The sequence below is a fragment of the Condylura cristata genome, unplaced genomic scaffold (genome assembly GCF_000260355.1).
Source record: "Condylura cristata isolate star-nosed mole 26May11 unplaced genomic scaffold, ConCri1.0 scaffold00017, whole genome shotgun sequence".
NCBI lineage: Eukaryota > Metazoa > Chordata > Mammalia > Eulipotyphla > Talpidae > Condylura > Condylura cristata.
The window spans coordinates 8314581-8332855 of NW_004567118.1; the positions used below are offsets into that span (position 1 = coordinate 8314581).

The 18275-nt window shown below is 37.8% G+C and overlaps 1 protein-coding gene across 13 annotated transcripts in view; it reads right to left on the bottom strand.

Annotated features, from left to right (window-relative positions):
• Nucleotides 1-1654: 1654 nt before the first annotated feature.
• Nucleotides 1655-18275, bottom strand: part of SPAG9 (sperm associated antigen 9) — an 83782-nt gene continuing 67161 nt past the window's right edge. For 8 of the 13 annotated variants that reach the window (XM_004684381.2, XM_012726331.1, XM_012726330.1 and 5 more), the window contains 9 exons: nt 17909-17989; nt 17178-17245; nt 14990-15138; nt 13621-13792; nt 11548-11661; nt 10014-10052; nt 8958-9134; nt 6386-6535; nt 1655-5079 (listed from right to left, as the gene is read on the bottom strand). In XM_004684381.2, coding sequence (XP_004684438.1) covers nt 4967-5079; nt 6386-6535; nt 8958-9134; nt 10014-10052; nt 11548-11661; nt 13621-13792; nt 14990-15138; nt 17178-17245; nt 17909-17989 — 1063 coding nt within the window. In that variant the 3' untranslated portion in view covers nt 1655-4966. The remainder of the gene's footprint in view (nt 5080-6385; nt 6536-8957; nt 9135-10013; nt 10053-11547; nt 11662-13620; nt 13793-14989; nt 15139-17177; nt 17246-17908; nt 17990-18275) is intronic. The other 5 variants (XM_004684382.2, XM_004684380.2, XM_004684379.2 and 2 more) reach the window with 1 other exon arrangement.

Here is an 18275-nt window from a genome sequence, read left to right on the forward strand (position 1 = left end):
TGGTTAAACCCCTTTTCCCACAATCCTTCAGTGAGAACCTTGAGGCTTTTACTCATCTCCGCTGGACCTGTTCACCACAGGCAAGGCCCCTGTGATGACCAAGGCTGCAGAACACCTGAGGATGGTACACATTTCCAAAGGGCTGCTCTGCTGGTCACCTTTGAATGTATACATACTTTGAGAAAAGTATTAGAATATATGCATATGCAAGCTAGTCAGGACACCACCTAAAGAAAGGTTCTTTCTGGGTTTTCTTGTGCGTGGGAAAAAAAAAAAAGCTTACCAAGTACATAGGCGATGAAGTGACTCCTTTAAGCTTTTAATGTAGCAGTAAGTTCAAAGTACCCTAAACTTCAATTACCAATGAATCAAAGAGGAAAGAGTACTGGGTTGAGCCTAGGGTAAGCCTGTGATGGGTCACCATGTGCTGGTAATAAGTGGCTAAGAATGAAGTTTGTGCTCCTGGGACACAGATGTGAATCCAGCTGGGTTGCTCTCAAGTTCCTCTTGAGCAGCTGTTCACAGTGGAAGGAACAGAATCACCTGGGTAATTGTTTTTTCAAATGTACTTGTAGAGTTTGAAACTCCTGAGGTGAGAAAGAAGGAGCTAATTTTATTCTGGAACCAGTTTCCAGGGATTCTCTCCTGGCCTGGTTAAGAACTGTGGCTTTCTACAGGAAGTTGCCCTCTTTCCATTCCGCCCCTCCCCAGCTGGGGGCCTACTGGTCAACTTCTTTGAGTCCTCAAATTATAAACAGCCAGGATTTCCTTTTCTCTATATCACCCCCATAAATCACCCACCTTTCACAGATGAGAGGGGTAAGGCCCGAATATACTAAATCTGCATTTCCCAGTGGAAACTACATGCCATACTTGGCTATGACACTGTATATACTCTTGGCCCAGATCCCATGGGAGTTCAGCTCAGTAGGTCTGGGGTGGAGTTGTTACCTTTGTGGCTGATTGTGGGGTGCTATGTTAAGCTGATTTGCCTAGGGTCACTACAGGGGCAGTCGGACAGGTCTACAGCCTTCCTTCCCACTACACTACACGACACTACACTACTATATTACAAAGGAGAACAAGCTACAGACTGAACAGTATTCACCTTATATTTAAGATATTTGGAGAAGTCCCCTAACTACAACACCTTTCTCAACAAAAGGCTGCTGCTGAATGTTAAGTCCACGTCAGAAGCCCACATTTCCTGTTTACAGAACATGCCACTACATTGAAAATGGCGTTTACACTGTGCTACCGCATGATTAGTTTTATCATCATCCTTCCTTCCAGAGTCTCTCCCAAGCAAATGGATAACAAACTAAGCACACCATATTATTAACATCTCACTACAGCCTGCCTGTGATGATTGAGTAATTTGGCAAATGGTATGCCTTACCATCACGTGTGGGCTGTTACTCAGCATTCCCGCATTTCTAGAAAGCCCTATTGTCTATTACTCACATCTTGTTTAAACACGTGAGCTAAAAAGGCACGTTTTTGGTGAGCATTCTCCACTGCTCACCTTCAGCCAGTGCACACAGTAATGGTCCTTATCCTCAGAAATGAAGTTTGATTATTGGATTTTCAAATAAAAACAAAATTCAGACCCTAGGAAAGGCAAAAACAAAACACACTGAACCTCACATATGTTTCATATACATATTTATATATATTTCATGTACAAAGTTACATTCCGAACCCCAGGGATTCCATAATAGAAATAAATACTGAAATAACTACATTGCTAAATGAGCATTTTTGCTCTTAGAAATGAAGCCTCAGCCTCTAAGATAGCAAGTGGGACATTCTAGAACCATTTTTCAGATTATAGAAGCAAGAAAAATTCTGGAGATAAAATGTCAGGACAAAAACAAATTTAGAACATAAAATGGCTAAATTATATTCAAATATTGAGAAATGTAAGACAAATTAATAAAAACTTAATTTTTAAAGAGAAAGAAAAGGACAGTCAGTGTTACAAAACAACAGAGCTTTGTTAGAAAAGCATCTGATTCCACATTGAATTCTCTTCTTCTCTACTCTCTCCGTGTTATAAGTTGGGACCAAATGAGTCCCTTTCTCAACATGATCAATTCAGAGCCCTATATCTGGTTGAGTCCTTTGGTAATGATCATAATACTCACAGGGAAATAAATACTCAGTTCCACAGCATTTGCAAGACACACTTTCTTTAGGACCGTTTGATATGCGACATTTGCTTTGTCTTGTTACTAAGGCAGCCTATGTTAGAGGCTCTATTCTCAAACATAGGAAGAGCTTCGTAAGAAATGAACGATACAGCAACTGGGAGAATGCATTTTACCCTTTTCCATGCAAACACAATCTGAAAAGTTATGTGCTGCATATTTTGTGCTCAAAATATCTTACACTCTTCACAAGCTGATGTGCATTAAGATAGATTTAATAGTTATTCCTATTAAAAAAAAATTAGGTGCACATAAGAGAAACACACTCTCAAAGCTGAGTCCCTAGAGAATATTCTCTATTGGCCTTACAGGGACTGCAACCTACACTTACGAGTACTAGGTAGATATTGCTGTTCTTGGAGAACAGCCATGGTTGAACATCAGTAATTTTACATGGTTCAACCTCACACGTAATAACCCAAGTGTAACAAATGAGAAATTCTCCAGCATCCCTTAGTTTTTCCAATTTATATATATATATAAATAAAATATTTTTTTCTCAAACAGAGAAGCCAAACCCAAGTTATGCAAGCCTCTTCTCTGCCCTTGACCTGGTAGCTACGGGCAAATTTACCACTTTACTATAGAAGAAGCTTACATTTGGCATTTTCTTCAAAAGGTCACCATTTTGACCACAGTGATTTTTACAAGAATATAAATTTATTATGGGGGAAAAGAGGGAAGTAAAGCAATCTGTAGAAAATATTTAACTGAAATTACAAACACCCCTAAAACAACATACACAGGCTTCTTTTTGTATTCTCTCTAGTCCCTGAAGTTGATTAGCAGGATCACGGATAGCCTAGATAAAATAACTAGATACCTATGTTCCTTAAGTTAAAGCCAGTAAGTTTAAAAAGAGCAATTACAACCATCATAACAAGTTTGTATTTTTAAGTCCTGATTTCCTAAAATACATTCGGTCATACAAACAAGTAAAAGGCTGGGATGTTTGCTGCATGGGACTAAAATTTCCAAACACTTTGGTGCCTCTTTCATGTGAATTTGTACAACATTTCCAAAAATGTTTAACTTTTAAAAAGATATTGCCAAAGTGACTTCAATTTAACATAAAACCATAACTTTAGGAAAGTAGCCTAAATTTTGGTGGCTGGAAGTGACTGAAAACAAAAATTACCTTTTTAATACAACTTTTACCAGAAAATTGCTTTCTTCCAGTCATCAAAAGTGGCCACAATGTTATTGTACACTTAGACATGTGGCCAAAGGCCGCTCCAGCTTGGTATAAACCCCAATGGTTTCCCGTGCCATGAAAATGCTTACAAGGCACTGGTGTGCTCTTAGCTTTCTTTGCAGGGTAGTTCAGAAAACAAATACCTGGCACTTAAGAATGATGAGATGATTTGAGACTTCTTTGCTTTCTTTTCTTTATAACAGGGGGGCCTTACCAAATAGGCTTATCTTTAGAATAGCACTTAAATTTTATTTAGCTTTGCTTAAAGTAATGTGCAGGAAATGGAAAATAACATTTTTAAGAAGTGTGATCAGGGGAAAAAAGTATAGGATAGTGGTTTTTACAAACCTTTTAAACAGGAAAGTCAGTTAAACTTAGACCTTAGTCTATTTCTTTTTTCAAATGGGCATTGTGAATAGAGCTGTTAATTCAACTTGTACTTCTGTGGTACACTGGCTTTGCCTTTCCCGCTCTCATAAATTTCCTCTTTGAAGATGGCATTTTAATCTCGAAAGTGCACGAAAGCTTAAATGTGTCATTTACATACAAAATATCAAGTGCTAGCTGTTCTGTAGTTTTATACAGCTCCAGAGTAAATACCACTTTTTGCCAAATTCCTAATTCAGATCATCCGGCCACACACTATCGCCACTTAGCCTCTCCTCTAACAGCAAGGCAGTCCAAGAACAGTTGGTAAACAGGTAAATTTTTTACAGGGATAAAAGTTGATTAGTCACCACTGGCTCCTAGCACAATAATCCAAAACATAATTTCCTGTAGAAAAAAATCCTCCCATTGCTGAAGCATATCTCCTTCATATATATATGATAATACTACTTCAGACATGTCAGTGTGGAAGTGAGTGAGACTAGTCTTAAAAAAATCAGAATATTTATAGAGAAGCAGACCTCATAAACTTTGGAGCTCTAATAGTCAGAAACAGGAAATTTTTATTTAAATAGTGTAGTCTTAATTTCTTTAATATAAAACCCCCAAAATCTGAAGAAAACAAAGTTTTATATACCATATAAACAAGATTTGTCAGATTTGAAAGTGAAAGTAATTTACAGTTAGCTTTTAGCCCTCTCCGGACATTTAGATAAATCCTGATAATCCACCTGATATTAGTTTGTGTCAATTTTATAATACATTGGGAAAACTTTACTATTGTACTTAGTAGCAGTTTCATTTATCAAGTGTTTCTATTAATTCCATTATTAGTGACAGCTAAAAAGTGACCCCATCAAAGTGAGTGACATTAGTTGTGGCAGCATAAACCACATCTGGATTGCTTTCTGTAATTCACCAGTTTGCAGAAAGTAAACATTCTTTGATTTGTTCATAACATACTGAAATTGCCTATAACACTGGTGCAGTAAAACAGCTAGTTCTGTATTGTTACAGTAGGACAGATTTTGTAATATAAAGTTAACAGGAAATAAAATGCTCACACAGTATCTGGTGAAACTCATTTCACAAAGAGAGCATTAAATAAATGGGAAAAGGGAAAATAAACCATGCAGAAGAGACGGCTTCTCCGTCTCACCTTTTTCCTGCGGGCTCACTCACTGCCATACATCACTTGCCACACTATCAAGTGACTCCTCTCAGCTTTGGCGACAGAAGGTTCAAGTGGAAGGTCCTCTCCAAGTTCTGATTCTCCACCTTCATCACCTAGTGAATGATAGGAGACTTGTTAGGGTGAGCGTGGGGTATGTAGGATGATGTATGTCAGACATGCTGCTCAGAGTTAGTTCATGCCCACAATTTGTCTGACTCCCATTAAGCACTGCAAAAGAAGTGCAACCAGTGAGACTCATCACTGACACTCTTTTCTGAAGGTTGCACTTTCAGAAGTCAGGATCAGACTATATTTATAGAAAAAGAGTTTATTACAATATATTGGGGGTTCATCCCAATGTCTATGTACTGAAATTAATAGAACTGTGAAGCTAAGAAGGCAAAACTGTCCAATGCTGTCCAAAATGGACAGCCTACATGTTTATTTCAAACAAAGAACTGAGAATGGAAAGCACAATAAATATGCAAGCATAGGGACAGAGCACATAGATCAGCTAAACCCAAACAACTCACACTTACTGGCAGTGAGAGTGAAACTGTCCAATGGAAGATAGCAGATACCAGCTCGTAAACACTCAAGATTGTCTCCCCACAGGACAATGTGATGACAGGTTCATCACTTAATATATTGGCTTTTTGTTTTTACCATTATTTTCAGGTTTAAGATGGTTTATGAATGAACTGTGCATGGTGAATATGAATAAAGGCCACGGGGAGGTAACAGGCTAGAGGCTCTCCAGGAGTAGCAGAGTCAATATGATAATGAGATGCTATAAGGCCCACACTCTCCTCGATAAGCTCGCATCAGCCAATCTTATTATTAAAGAGTAGGATTATTCTGGCACAACCTAGTGACAACTTGATCTCCTAGACTTTTGTGTAATGTGTCTCATCTAAATTTCAGCTGAATAAAAGAAAACTTTCATAATGTCAACTAAAAACAGTGGAAGAAGTTTTTTCCCATGCCTGCTTGTATCTGTACAAGCATCCTCTTCTTTCATTTTCATAATAAATCTGTCCTTTTAAAATATTGAAAAGCAAAAACAAAAAACAGTGGAAAAGGGAAAACCCTAAAGAGTATATATTTCCATTTTGCAGGAGGTTGAATGATTTAAGAGCTTCTTACTCCATGTCTTATGCTCTTCACGTAGATCTCGATGTATAACCAAACCCTGCTGTCTTCTAATACTCCTTCCAGAAAATACACTTTAGTATAAAAAGAAACACAAAGGAAAATAATGAAAGAAAATGTAATAAAAAATAATAATAAAGTCCTTTTCCAAGTAAAAATTCAAAGAGAACTTCCTAGGTATCACTTATCAAGAGTAGATCTTTCTCATAGTGGAGGAAAATCTAAGTTACAAGACAGTGGAAACTGCATTCAGAGCCAATCACTCACCCATTCGGAAGTCAATGTAGCCCTCTCCTCCACTGATGACAAGCATAGACTTCAAGGGTGTCTGGCTGCAAGGCTCCTGTGCTGACGGCCCAGCTTTATCACCTGTTAGATCTGTGCCACCACTGCCACTTTGTGGACTGACAACTTGACCTATTTATATAGGAAGAGAAGTGAATATTATTTATCACAGACTGGGGTCAGGGAGACTTATTTTCTTCTGAATATTTCCAGAAAGTTGAACAAAAACTATATCTAATTTGTGATTTACTCAACTGAAAGAAATTAAGCCCAAGAGTGAGCACTTGTTAGATGAGTGGTCAGTTCCATCACAGAAGTAAGAGTATAGTGAGGCTACCCGGGCACGATCAGACCAACCCAAATGGTTTAATCCTTAGGACCAACTGGCCTCACAACAAACAACAATATGGTCAATTCCACTCTGTGGCAGATATCCACCTGGAAAGTCTTACACAAGATGGGCTGCATAACTGTTTTTTAATTAATGGGGTGGGAGTGCATGGTGGGGGAGGGAGGAGGAGAACAACCCTAGAGGTTCTGCACAGAGAACGAATAAAATGTAGTTACATGGACAATAGATTTTATGTATAAGTGTAAACACATTTCTAAAAAATAAAAAGCAATTTGCAAATGTGGTGTGTAACCTAACAGTTAAATTGAAAAGCATCAAAAATACCATGTGTTGTTTACAGATATGTTTAAATGTAGGAAAAATATAAAACAAGGGGGCAAGAGGATACACATCAACCTCAGGATAGCAGTTATAGATGGAGAGGAAAAGGTGAAGGAAATGAGATTAGTGGGCAATAAATGGACTCTTCAACATTTTCTTTTCTAAAAAAAAAAGGCAAGAAACCTGGCCCTCCCTGGTGGCGCAGCGGGTTAAAGCACAGCACTGAGAAGCTAAAAAAACCACTTCCGCATGAGTTCGATTCCCGCCTGCCCCGGAGGTGACCACATGGCGCGGCAGACCTCTCCTGACCCGCCCGCTGCTCCCCTCAGCAGTGTACTTCATTGATCTGCCTGTTCTGTTCCCCACTCTGTCTCTGGTGAAGCCTCTCGCCGCCCCTGAGCCTCTGGCCTGTACCCCAGTTCTGTATGCACAAAAAAAAAAAAAAAAAAAAAAAAAGGCAAGAAACCACTATTATCTGCAATTCCTTTTCTAGGGAATTTATCCCAAAGAAAATCTGTACAAACATACATGATGTATGCTTCAGGAAATTGTTACCATGTGGCCAAGAACACTGAGTAAGTGGTTAAGGGATCATGTACATTTAATCTTTGGGAGACCCTTGGGAAAATGAAAATGAGTGTGAGCTGACCTGGAGATGATGAAAATTACAAATACCAACAACCAAATATTACAATAACGACAATCAGGGCTCTCCCTGGTGGTGCAACGGGTTAAAGTACCACATTGAGAAGCTCTCTGAGGCTACTAGAGCACAAGTTCGATCCCCAGCCAAGGAGCTGACCCACATGGTGTGGAAGACCTCTCCTGACCCCTCTGCTGCTCCCCTCAGCAGTATACTTCGTCGATCTGTCTGTTCTGCTCCCCTCTCTGTCTCTTGTGAAGCCTCTCACCGCCCCTGAGCCTCTGGCTTGTAATCCAGTCCCTCTCCCACACATTCTACCAGTTCTGCTTCTCTGGAGAATCTTTATCACCAAGACATAAGCCAGAAATAAAAAGAAAAATACCAGATGGCTTCACTCATAGCAGGAGAGCATAAAGAATGGGGGGTAATAATAATGAACAACTATATACCAAAGACATTTTACAGGGATGGAGTAAGGAATGGGATCAAAAGGTGGAGGGGAGGGGGGAAGCACACGGGACTATGGTGATAGCACATGGGTGAATAGGTGATGGGAGGTCCTGTGATGCAGGTAGCTGGTATGACAAAAATTTGAACTTTGTCTAAATTTGCCTCTTATGGGCAAAAAAACTGAAGCCATGGGTCCTGCATAAGAGGTTCAGTAACACCAGTTTAGTATTCTCAACAGACAGAACACTTTTCACTGGACATTGCCTTTACCACCTTTCATCTTGGTGGTGCTTTGTAGTTCCTAAAGCACTTTCATTAATTTTATAAATGAAGACAGTAATGACATCCACTTAGGGAAATGAATGCAGAGGCTCAGCAACTTGTGAGTGATGAGGTGGAAGGTTCAGACTGGTGGCTTCTACTCTACTGCTTTTTGCTGCAACACTGATAAAGGTGCCAGGGCGCGTTCTCTATCTCTTTCTGCAGACAGCTTTGATACAGCAGCTTCCTTAACAGTGATCTCCTTTTGATCAACCCAAGTCCACTTTTGATATTCTGCTATGACAAAATAAAACCACTGCTTTTCAAAAGTAGGATTAAGTTCCTTGAGGAGAGACTGTTCAAATGACTGTCCAAATATCTCAACAGCATTTTCTTCACATCTCCATTATGGAATTTTTCACATGTTACATTCCAATTATCTATTATTCCAGAACTTAGGTTATGGAAGTGAGGGGCAAAAGAGGGAAAATGCCAAGCAACTTTCCAGCAGAGTAACGCCAGCGCACCTGGGACTGCCACAAAGAACTTCACGGCATCTCGGTGCCCGTGGAAGCACAGCTGTGCGTGCGCCATGGAACAATAGGGTATGAAGGTCCCTGGAGTCACTTTATCGCTGTTTTCATCACCATACACGCGGATCACACTTCCAGGACGATTTCCCTGTGCTCCTGAGGTTTTATTTGCTGCAACAGAAAAACCAAATACCAAATACTTTCCTCTAAAAAACAGTAATGATATAAGAGGTTACTGGTTAATCCTTATGGTATTATCTAAAAGCTACAGCCAGTTGAGGTAAAATAAGAACAGCAATGCCAATTCAAGACAAAGCTGGAAAAAAAAGATATATAGCATGCCAGTTATTTTTTAAGTACCTGAGTAAATGGAATAGGGGATTTTGCCAGTCGAGTAATAACTTTTTAAGCATATCTATTTATTTTTAAAAAATCATTTTAGTTAACAAAATAAATTTGAGCCTTAGGAATGTCTTTTGTTTTTAATTATTATCTTAGAAAATTAATTATTTCTGTATGTTAAATGTTATGTTTTTAAGTAAAATTTTTATAGTTTCTGATTTTTATCCTTGTATAGAAATATCTTTTTTGAGAAGGATAAAGCTGTGCTTAAAAGAATCAACCACTACAATGGAGTAGTTTTTCATGACATCAGACGGATGGTTTGCTGGATTCTTTTATAGTGACCAGACTCACAAAACATCCCCATTCCATGTGCCAGTAAGTGAATGAAAGAAACATGATTGGTCATAAGGGTAAACAATGGAGATTAATGAAGTTTTAAGAAATGTTCCTGCTTTTATTGGAAGGAAAACAAAGTCTGAAAGTAAGTTCAGCTGCAACAAAAGATGATAAATAGACTAAGCTGCTGAGCAGTAGTTTGGTGGCTGTGTAACAAACTTTAAAAAAAAAAAATACACCTGCTGCGATGCAGTGACTGCAGTGAATGACATGTAGGAACATTCAGGAAGGTATTCTAGAGAAGTGGAAACAGCCTCACAGTGGCTATGAGAAGCCAGGAGAAGAGTTTGGTTCCGGATCTGCACTTACCCCTCAGCCCCAGTAAACGTCCCTGGTGGAGGATTACGGCTAAAGTGAGAAAGGAGGAAAGGGGACATGGAGAGGTGCATGACAGGGAGGAGAAGCATTACTATGAGCCACCACTCCCAGCGTCTTCTATCTGGCTCTTAATTAAAGTAATAAACTCCAACTCAGCATATTATCAAGTAACATAAAATTCTTACCAAAGCCTCTATAGACTATCTCTGATCAAAAAGGATAATTTGAATTACTATGGTTTTACTTTTCTTAATTATAAAGCCATTTCAGTGTATAAGAACTTCCATGGGACATTTCCTAAATGCCATTTTTTCCTCTTTTTAAGAAATCCTGTTCAAATAACTTTGCCAACATAGAACTTTCTTGCAAAGAACTGAAATGAACGCAAGATTCTGGAATTTCTTAACATATAAGAAGTGGTCTAAATACTGTGTATATTTATTAAGTGATTGCAGAATATATCTGGAATCAAGAACCTCATATTTTAATGACTAAATATGCCAGTTTCCAGTCCTCTCTTTTCTCTGATAAAAGGTGGGGCAAATATGAGGTGGTAATTTATTATTTTATAAATTGATGGCACTTGCTTTTAAACCATTCCTTGCCCATGAATTTTGCAACACAAAAACACTCATTTAATGAATGATCAATGTAATGGAACATAATATGGAAAATATACAATGTACATTTTGCTAAAAAAGAAAAAAAGGAACATAATATAAAAAAAAACATACAATGTACATTCTGTTCACATCCTTTTCAAATAAATGACTGTCTCTAGCCTGAGGGCTTGATGACCTTCTGAGAAACTTCTACAACTTTTTCTAAACCTCAAACAAGCCAAATGAAATATACTAAACTGGCTCTTCCTGGTGGCGCAGCAGGTTAAAGCACCACAATAAGAAGCTAAAAGCCACTTCTGCATGAGTTCGATTCCCGCCTGCCCTGGAGGAGATCCACAAGGCGTGGCAGACCTCTCCTGACCCGCCCGCTGCTCCCCTCAGCAGTGTACTTCATCGATCTGCCTGTTCTGCTCCCCACTCTGTCTCTGGTGAAGACTCTCGCTGCCCCTGAGCCTCTGGACTGTACCCCAGTTCTGTATGCACAAATAAATAAATCTTAAAAAAAATATATATATATACTAAACTAACTACCAGGATAATAAGAAAACTAGAATACTTCTAGTTTAATATTTCTAAATTATCACTGTAATACAGAAAGAAAAGTGGAGTTTGACTTATTTAAAAGAGGAAACATGACTAAGTTTCCTGAAACGAGAAGAAGATCCCATAGTGAAAAATATTATAGATACTGGTCCTGGTACATGGGAACTTACTCCTTAGAATTTGTATGTTTCATAGAAATAGTGAAGGAATAATAGCTAAGTCTTAACCATCAGTCTGATATTGTGAATTACCACAAATTTGCCAATACTAAAACAATTCCTTCTTCCTGGATTCTGGGCATAACTATTCCCTGCAACTCTCCATTCTGCATTCTGACAGTTATTGAGAAATATACTTACTTTCTGTCAATGGGATGGAGATAATGACACCGTTTCCTGTCCCTACCCATAAGCGATTGCAAGAGACCATAAGAGCTGTGATCCTCACAAAAGAGAAGCCCAGTTTTCCAGTACCTGTACAGTGGGAGGGAAGACATTTTATTGAGAACTAGAGCAGATGCTGTTTTAAGTTCTGAGTCCCTCTGAGTAGCTGGATTACTATAACAGAGAAGAAATGTGACCAGAGCTTGGTGGATGTTTCCTAAAGGTATACAACAAACTTTTATTTGTTTAGCTTTACCATCTATTTGACAATTCAGTTATTGGCAAAAGAAAATTATAAAAGCAGCTGGCATTACATTATCATTCAAAAGAGCTGCTGAGGGCCCTCCCTTAGGGTGCAAGGGCTTTGCTACAACCATTGCAGCTCTGATCTCCAGCCAGGGATCTGACCCAAACGGAGCAGCAGATCTCTCCTGTCTTGTTCACTACTCCCCTCAGCACAGTGTATTTCAGTTGATCTGCCTGTTCTGCTCCCCACTCTGTCTCAGGTGAATCCCCTCTCACACCCTCCCCATCTCTGGCCTATACCCTAGGTCTTGTATGCTTAAATAAATAAATCTTTAAAAATAAAGACACACTGCTGGCTATGAAATATTGACACAAGATTTAATTAGGGAGCTGCAAAATCAAACTAAATAAGCAAAACCACAGAACAAAAACTTCAACAAAACAAGGTTTACTAGATTTGGAAATCAATAGTCTTCAATTTTATAAGCTGAAAGAATTCTGGTTTGCTTTAATTTTCTTTGCATAGATAAAAACAGCCTTTGCTACAAACTCTCTATTCTTCTCTTATTTGCATATTTAGGTCTGAAAGTAGTTTAGAAATTTTAGGACAAGCATACACATATAAATAGGGAAGACCAAACATATTAAAACTCTTTATTTCAAGAGTTTTTATAATGGTCTTAGCTTCTGGGATTTGAAAGGCAAACTATTAAACAGTACATACTTAAGACAAACAACATTTAGTCACGCATAAGTTCTACTTATAAATACTGAAGGATATGACCACAGAATCATAATGTTAGAAGAAATCTTAATTACTCAGTTGAAGCTAGAAAACTTTTAACCTTTGGTCAAAATATATCTCTGAAATTAGTTTATGTCGATGTACACATGGAGAGGGTATATATCTACCATCAGCCACTCTAAGAGGAATGGTTCTAAAAAGGTTAAAAACCACTTAAACTCAGGTGCTCAGGGTACAACTCTGAGATGGCCCCTGCCCTTTATGGGTTTGTGGTCCATAGGGTAGAGACCACAAAAAAGAATCTCATTATATTGGTGCAACCACCATAATGATAAACCCATGCAGAAAAAGTATGAGATAATTTAAGATTTAAGATCTCCCTAAGTCAAAATGAGAAATCAGGAAAGGTTTCTTCCCAGATGTATGACACCTAAGTTTTGTCCAACAAACCAAGTGGAAAGGGATCAAGAACAACTTCTCTTTCTGAGCATGCAGAACATGTGAGGGCTCTGAGATGGGAAGTAAGTTATTAAATTTGGGTCAGTGTAGGCACAGTAGAGTGAGTAAGGAGAGTAGTCCAGACCACCTATGTTCTCTGGTCATGTCACAAAATTTCACCTGTCTTGAGAAGACGCTAAAACTGGCTGGCATTACATAAGTGCAAGTATGTCCCAGTGTGGTATTTACACGTCAGTTACTATGCAGAGAACAGACTGGAGTGGAAAGACAGAGTTAGGAGGCTCACGGTTAGCTAGTCCTGAACAATGGTGGCCAGGACTATGGGAACAGTGATAGAGATAAAGAAAGAAATAATTGATTTAAGGTATTTTTGGAGACAGACCTGACAGTTTCTGGTAATGAGTTAGATAAAGGAATAAGGAGTCAAAATGATCCCAAGTATCTGTCAAGAACCACAGTAGAGTAGGCAGAGTATCTGCCTGACTCTTTTTAGTGATAAGAGCTCACTATTCCTGAGGCGACTTAATCTTTAATTTTTGTTGACGTCATTTAAAACTATTTTTTTGATTGACAAAGATAAAATGCATGGAAAAACTTACCTAACATTTTGCTTACATAAGGCTCGATGTCCACATCCTGTAGGTGCTGATAAGTATGTGCATGATAGAGACGGAGTGTGGAGTCTAAACGAATGGAGACCCACACACCATCACCCACCCATGCAAGCTGCCTCACTTGGCTCTCCTTCCTGGGGTGTGCATCAAATGATTTCTAGGAATGATCATTCAAACACAATGTTAATTTTATAACACAGGAGTTGGTGTCTAAAAAAACCGCGAATTTGCACAACAATTTGGCAGCCTGTACATTAAGAGGGGGTAGGGTTTACTAAATATAATTACTCATATAATAATTTATATTATATATAAAATAATATTATATGTGATTATACATAAATATATAATTATATATTATATATAATAACATATATAAAAGCATTATATATGCTACAAAATTAAATAAAGAATATAAAACTAAAGGGCACTGAATTTCAGCACTGTATAGGATATCAACCTAAGAAAGCAATACTGGTACATCTATCCTATCCAGTGATGTTCAATAAAACTAAATTTGGGGCCTCCCTGGTGGCGCAGGCGTTAAAGTCTCAGTGCTATCAAGCTATCGCCAAGTTCAGTCCTGGCAGGGAGCTGATGCATATGGGACAGCAGACCTCTCCTGTCTCACCTGCTGCTCCCCTCAGCAGTGTATTTTAGTAGATCCACTTCTGCTCTCCACTCTATCTCTGGTGAGTCCTCTCACACCTGCCTTGCCTACACCCCAGTTCTTGTATGTATAAATAAATAAAAATAAATCTTTAAAAATAAACCCACACACAAATCTGATCAAAAATACCAAATGGTCAACTTTAGGGTTTCTATGGAAGTGAATGTGATTTAGGACAAATGGAAGGGAGAAATTTCACCTTAATTATTTTCTTGCTTTAAGTTTTTTTTTTCTGAACAATTAAAATTAACTTACATATTGAGGCAAAACTTTTTGTAAAGGAAACAAGGCTAAGTGGCTTTGTTCTCTTCAATCTTTTTCTCAGCCTAGGAAATATATATGGATTTGGCTGGATACTCATGGGGAGGTGGAGAGTTGGGAATCCTCCAATTCAAATTATGATAGATATAACAACATGCACATATTCAAATAATATACCCATGCCCCATGGATACTCAAATGCATATTTAAACATCCATGTGTGCCCTTTCTTAAAACCAAAAATACTTCCCACTCTCTTGCCAAAAAAGGGGCAAGAGGTGATATAACTAATAAAGTAAAGATGCCACCCCAATGTAGTAGTCAAGTTATAGATTTAGGAAGTGATTTCTAAAGAAGGTGACAATAGTTTTAGTCTACAGGAAATACAAATTCACAAAGTACAGAAAACATGGGTTAACTTGCCTCTATTTTCATGGCTTTTGGCTGAACGACATAGATTTTGTTCCTATAGCCACACCAGACTTTTTCATGTACCACTGTCATGCATCGGATGGAATGGTGAGGCCGTCCAAGGTCTAACAGGTGATAGTTTGACAAATCCCACTGCCCATCTTTAAGTTAAGAAATAGATTGTTAGTTGATACTTACCACCTTTTAGGCATCAGTAACATCCTATTTGGTTTGTATAATTAAATTTATTGATGTAAGTGCCCCCCAGCCATGTATTCAGTATACCTTTTATATGCAGAGACTGTTTTTTATTCTATAAATTGCAAAATTAGATCATCTGGTCCAAACTGCCACCAAGTACAAAGATCCCCATTCTCTCAACAACAGTGATGTGATATAAAATTATGGGTACTATCATTTTAGTGATGGCAGAAATACAAATGACAACCAATCACAAGAAACTTTGCTTTGTAGCTTCATTTGAGCAATTTCTTCATTAGAAAACGTAATGACTCACAAAGTAGCTGTTCTAGTTTCAGGAAGTTATATGGTCTTTAAAATATGCCCCATATCTAGCTAACGTGTTGTATATAACTGCCCATTAGTAGACAGTTTTGTCAAAAACAAAAACAAAAACAAAAAAACACAGGCTACTTCTTTGTTACTGCCCTGAATCTTCCTTTCAAAACCAAGCAATCTTCCCATACATTTTGTACGTAACAATTTATAGACCTATCATCCTAACTTTGCTTTCTCCATGTTCATTTAATATATTGCCTATCTACCAGAGTGGAACAGCCTTATTCTGGAAACAACTTCTGAGGTTTCTAACATTAATGAACTCTGCTGAGTTTGTAGTCAACAGGTATTCTCCCTCTGATGTCTCCATTTTATTTTTCTGAATTAAAATGAAGGACTTAAAATGTGGCCCTCTCTGGTGGTGCAGCGGGTTAAAGCACAGCACTAAGAAGCTTAAGCCACTTCCACGAGTTCGATCCTCGCCTGGCCGCCCTGGAGGAGATCCAAGTGGCGTGGCAGACCTCTCCTGACCAGCCCGCTGCTGCTCCCCTCAGCAGTGTACTTGGTAGATCTGCCTGTTCTGCTCCCCTCTCGTCTCTGGTGAATCCTCTCACCCTCCGCATCTCTGGCCTGTACCCCAGCTCTATATGAATAAATAAATCTTTATAAAAAAAAAAAAAAGGACTTAAAATTTAACCCTATTAAAGGTTTTTTTTTGTCAATATAATTTTAGCTTCAGTTTACCAAAATGTTTATTTATTCCATTGTTTTCCATTGTTTCTTCTTATTAGGAGAATAACTATGAACAAATGACTAAAACTTTGTGCCCCAGTTTCTTCATCTATAAAATGACAATAAAACCTTCCTCATAGGTTGCTGTGAAGGCTTTAAAGCTTACATTAAGGGCCAGCCCATCATCACAGCTGGTCACTTTTTAATGATATGGAGCATTAGCCAGCAATCTTTAAGTACCAGTTAGTTATAAAAGTCACTAAGTATCAGCTACTTCACATTTCTCCAAGTCTAAAAGTATACATAGCCTTGCTAAAATCTGAATTCAGTATATCTAAGTTTATATATTTCCTTGTCCACCAATATAGTAGGTAGGAAGTTATTTCTGGGCAATACATGTACAAGGAACTATGAAGAGATACAGGCTTAATTTTATTTTTAATTTTATTCACTCAAGGGAGGTCTTCTGACACTATGCCCCTCCTCCATCTTTAGATTACAGAAAGGCTGGACTTAAAGAGGGAAGAATATATATATTATGATATGATAAACTTCATCTAACTAAAAACTCTTAAAAAAAAGTAGATGTACGTTGTTTTCAAAACACTGGCAAAATAAAACATATAACCTCACTTAATTTCTAATAAGTAAAAAACAATGCTTCAATATCATTCTGTAAGCGTACTATGAAACTGGTTGCTTATTTATTATGGTTAATGTTTTCACTCAGGTGTATTACAATGCTTATATTAATATAATAATAACTAATAAACACATCCAAGCAGGTACGCACATATTTACTGATGTCATACACTGTTAAGTCAGTTTAAACCTTTATTCTTTTTCTTATTAGTATCATTTCTTTAAAGCATAAGAAGTCAACCTGATTAAAAATTCTTTTTCGCAAAGTAACAGACTGTGTAGGTGTTATATATTTGTATCAGCTTACCAACTCCTCTGTGAAAGATTGCAAGGGTGCCATCGGCCAAGGCCACCAACACGATTCCTTTCACATGTCTGCAAACAGAAAGGGGATTTCAAAACTCTCTCCTGGAGAATACGGAAGGGCCCATCTGTTAGCTCTCAGAGGGTCAATCTGTGATAAATGAGGGATTTACACCAGAACCTAAAGGAACACACTCTTCTTCACTGAGAATGGACTAAATAAATAGTCTATGTGGTGGTGACTTGGCTGTTTCACTTTCTGACCCAAGATCCTCTCATAGCAGACTGTTGAAAAAAGTTCCTTAGATCCGAGACACACAAGCTTGAGTGGAACTAATATAATTCGGTTCTGTAACCTTAAGAGGAAAGCTCTGATTTTTGATAGTCAGCATATAGAAAAGGACTAGTAAATGAATACCCCAATCAATATATTCAAACTCTAAAAAATATTCTAAGACAAATATAAATTAATAGTTGTTAGTTTTCTCCCCAAACTACCAACAAACTCATATGGTGAGGTATCACCAGGTGAAGGGAAATTTTTTCTTCTACTTAGTCTTCTATTTTACTTACTCATTGGTTTCAACCAAACTCAACTTCTCTAATTCCACAAAGAGGGTTGAAAAAGATTTGGATACTGATTTATAGTCATGACATACAAGTCAGCTTAGTAGTCTTAAATCTAGCTTATACCAAAATACAGGTTTTTAAAAGAATTTCTAAAATAAAACTTACACAATACTGAGAATCGAATCTTTAAGTTTAATAGAATGGAGACATTTCCTCCACTGGGCTACAGATGAATGGACATACAAACTGCAAGAACAAAAATCAAGACTGGTAAGGCATAAAGAACATCAAGTCATTAATTACATCTAATAATGACCACAAAATTCCTTCAGGAGAAAAGAAGAGTAATGGAAATCTTAGGGGGGGGAAAAAAAAAACAAGCAAGAGAAAGGGCAGACCTAAGGCAGAGAAACAAATTACTCAAGCAAACAAAAACATGAAGAATGGTAAGTTATAAGTAGAATAATGCATAGTCAGTTAAGTTTCAGGCTAGCTCATACTACAAAGTTCTTACAAAGTTTGTGGCTAAAAA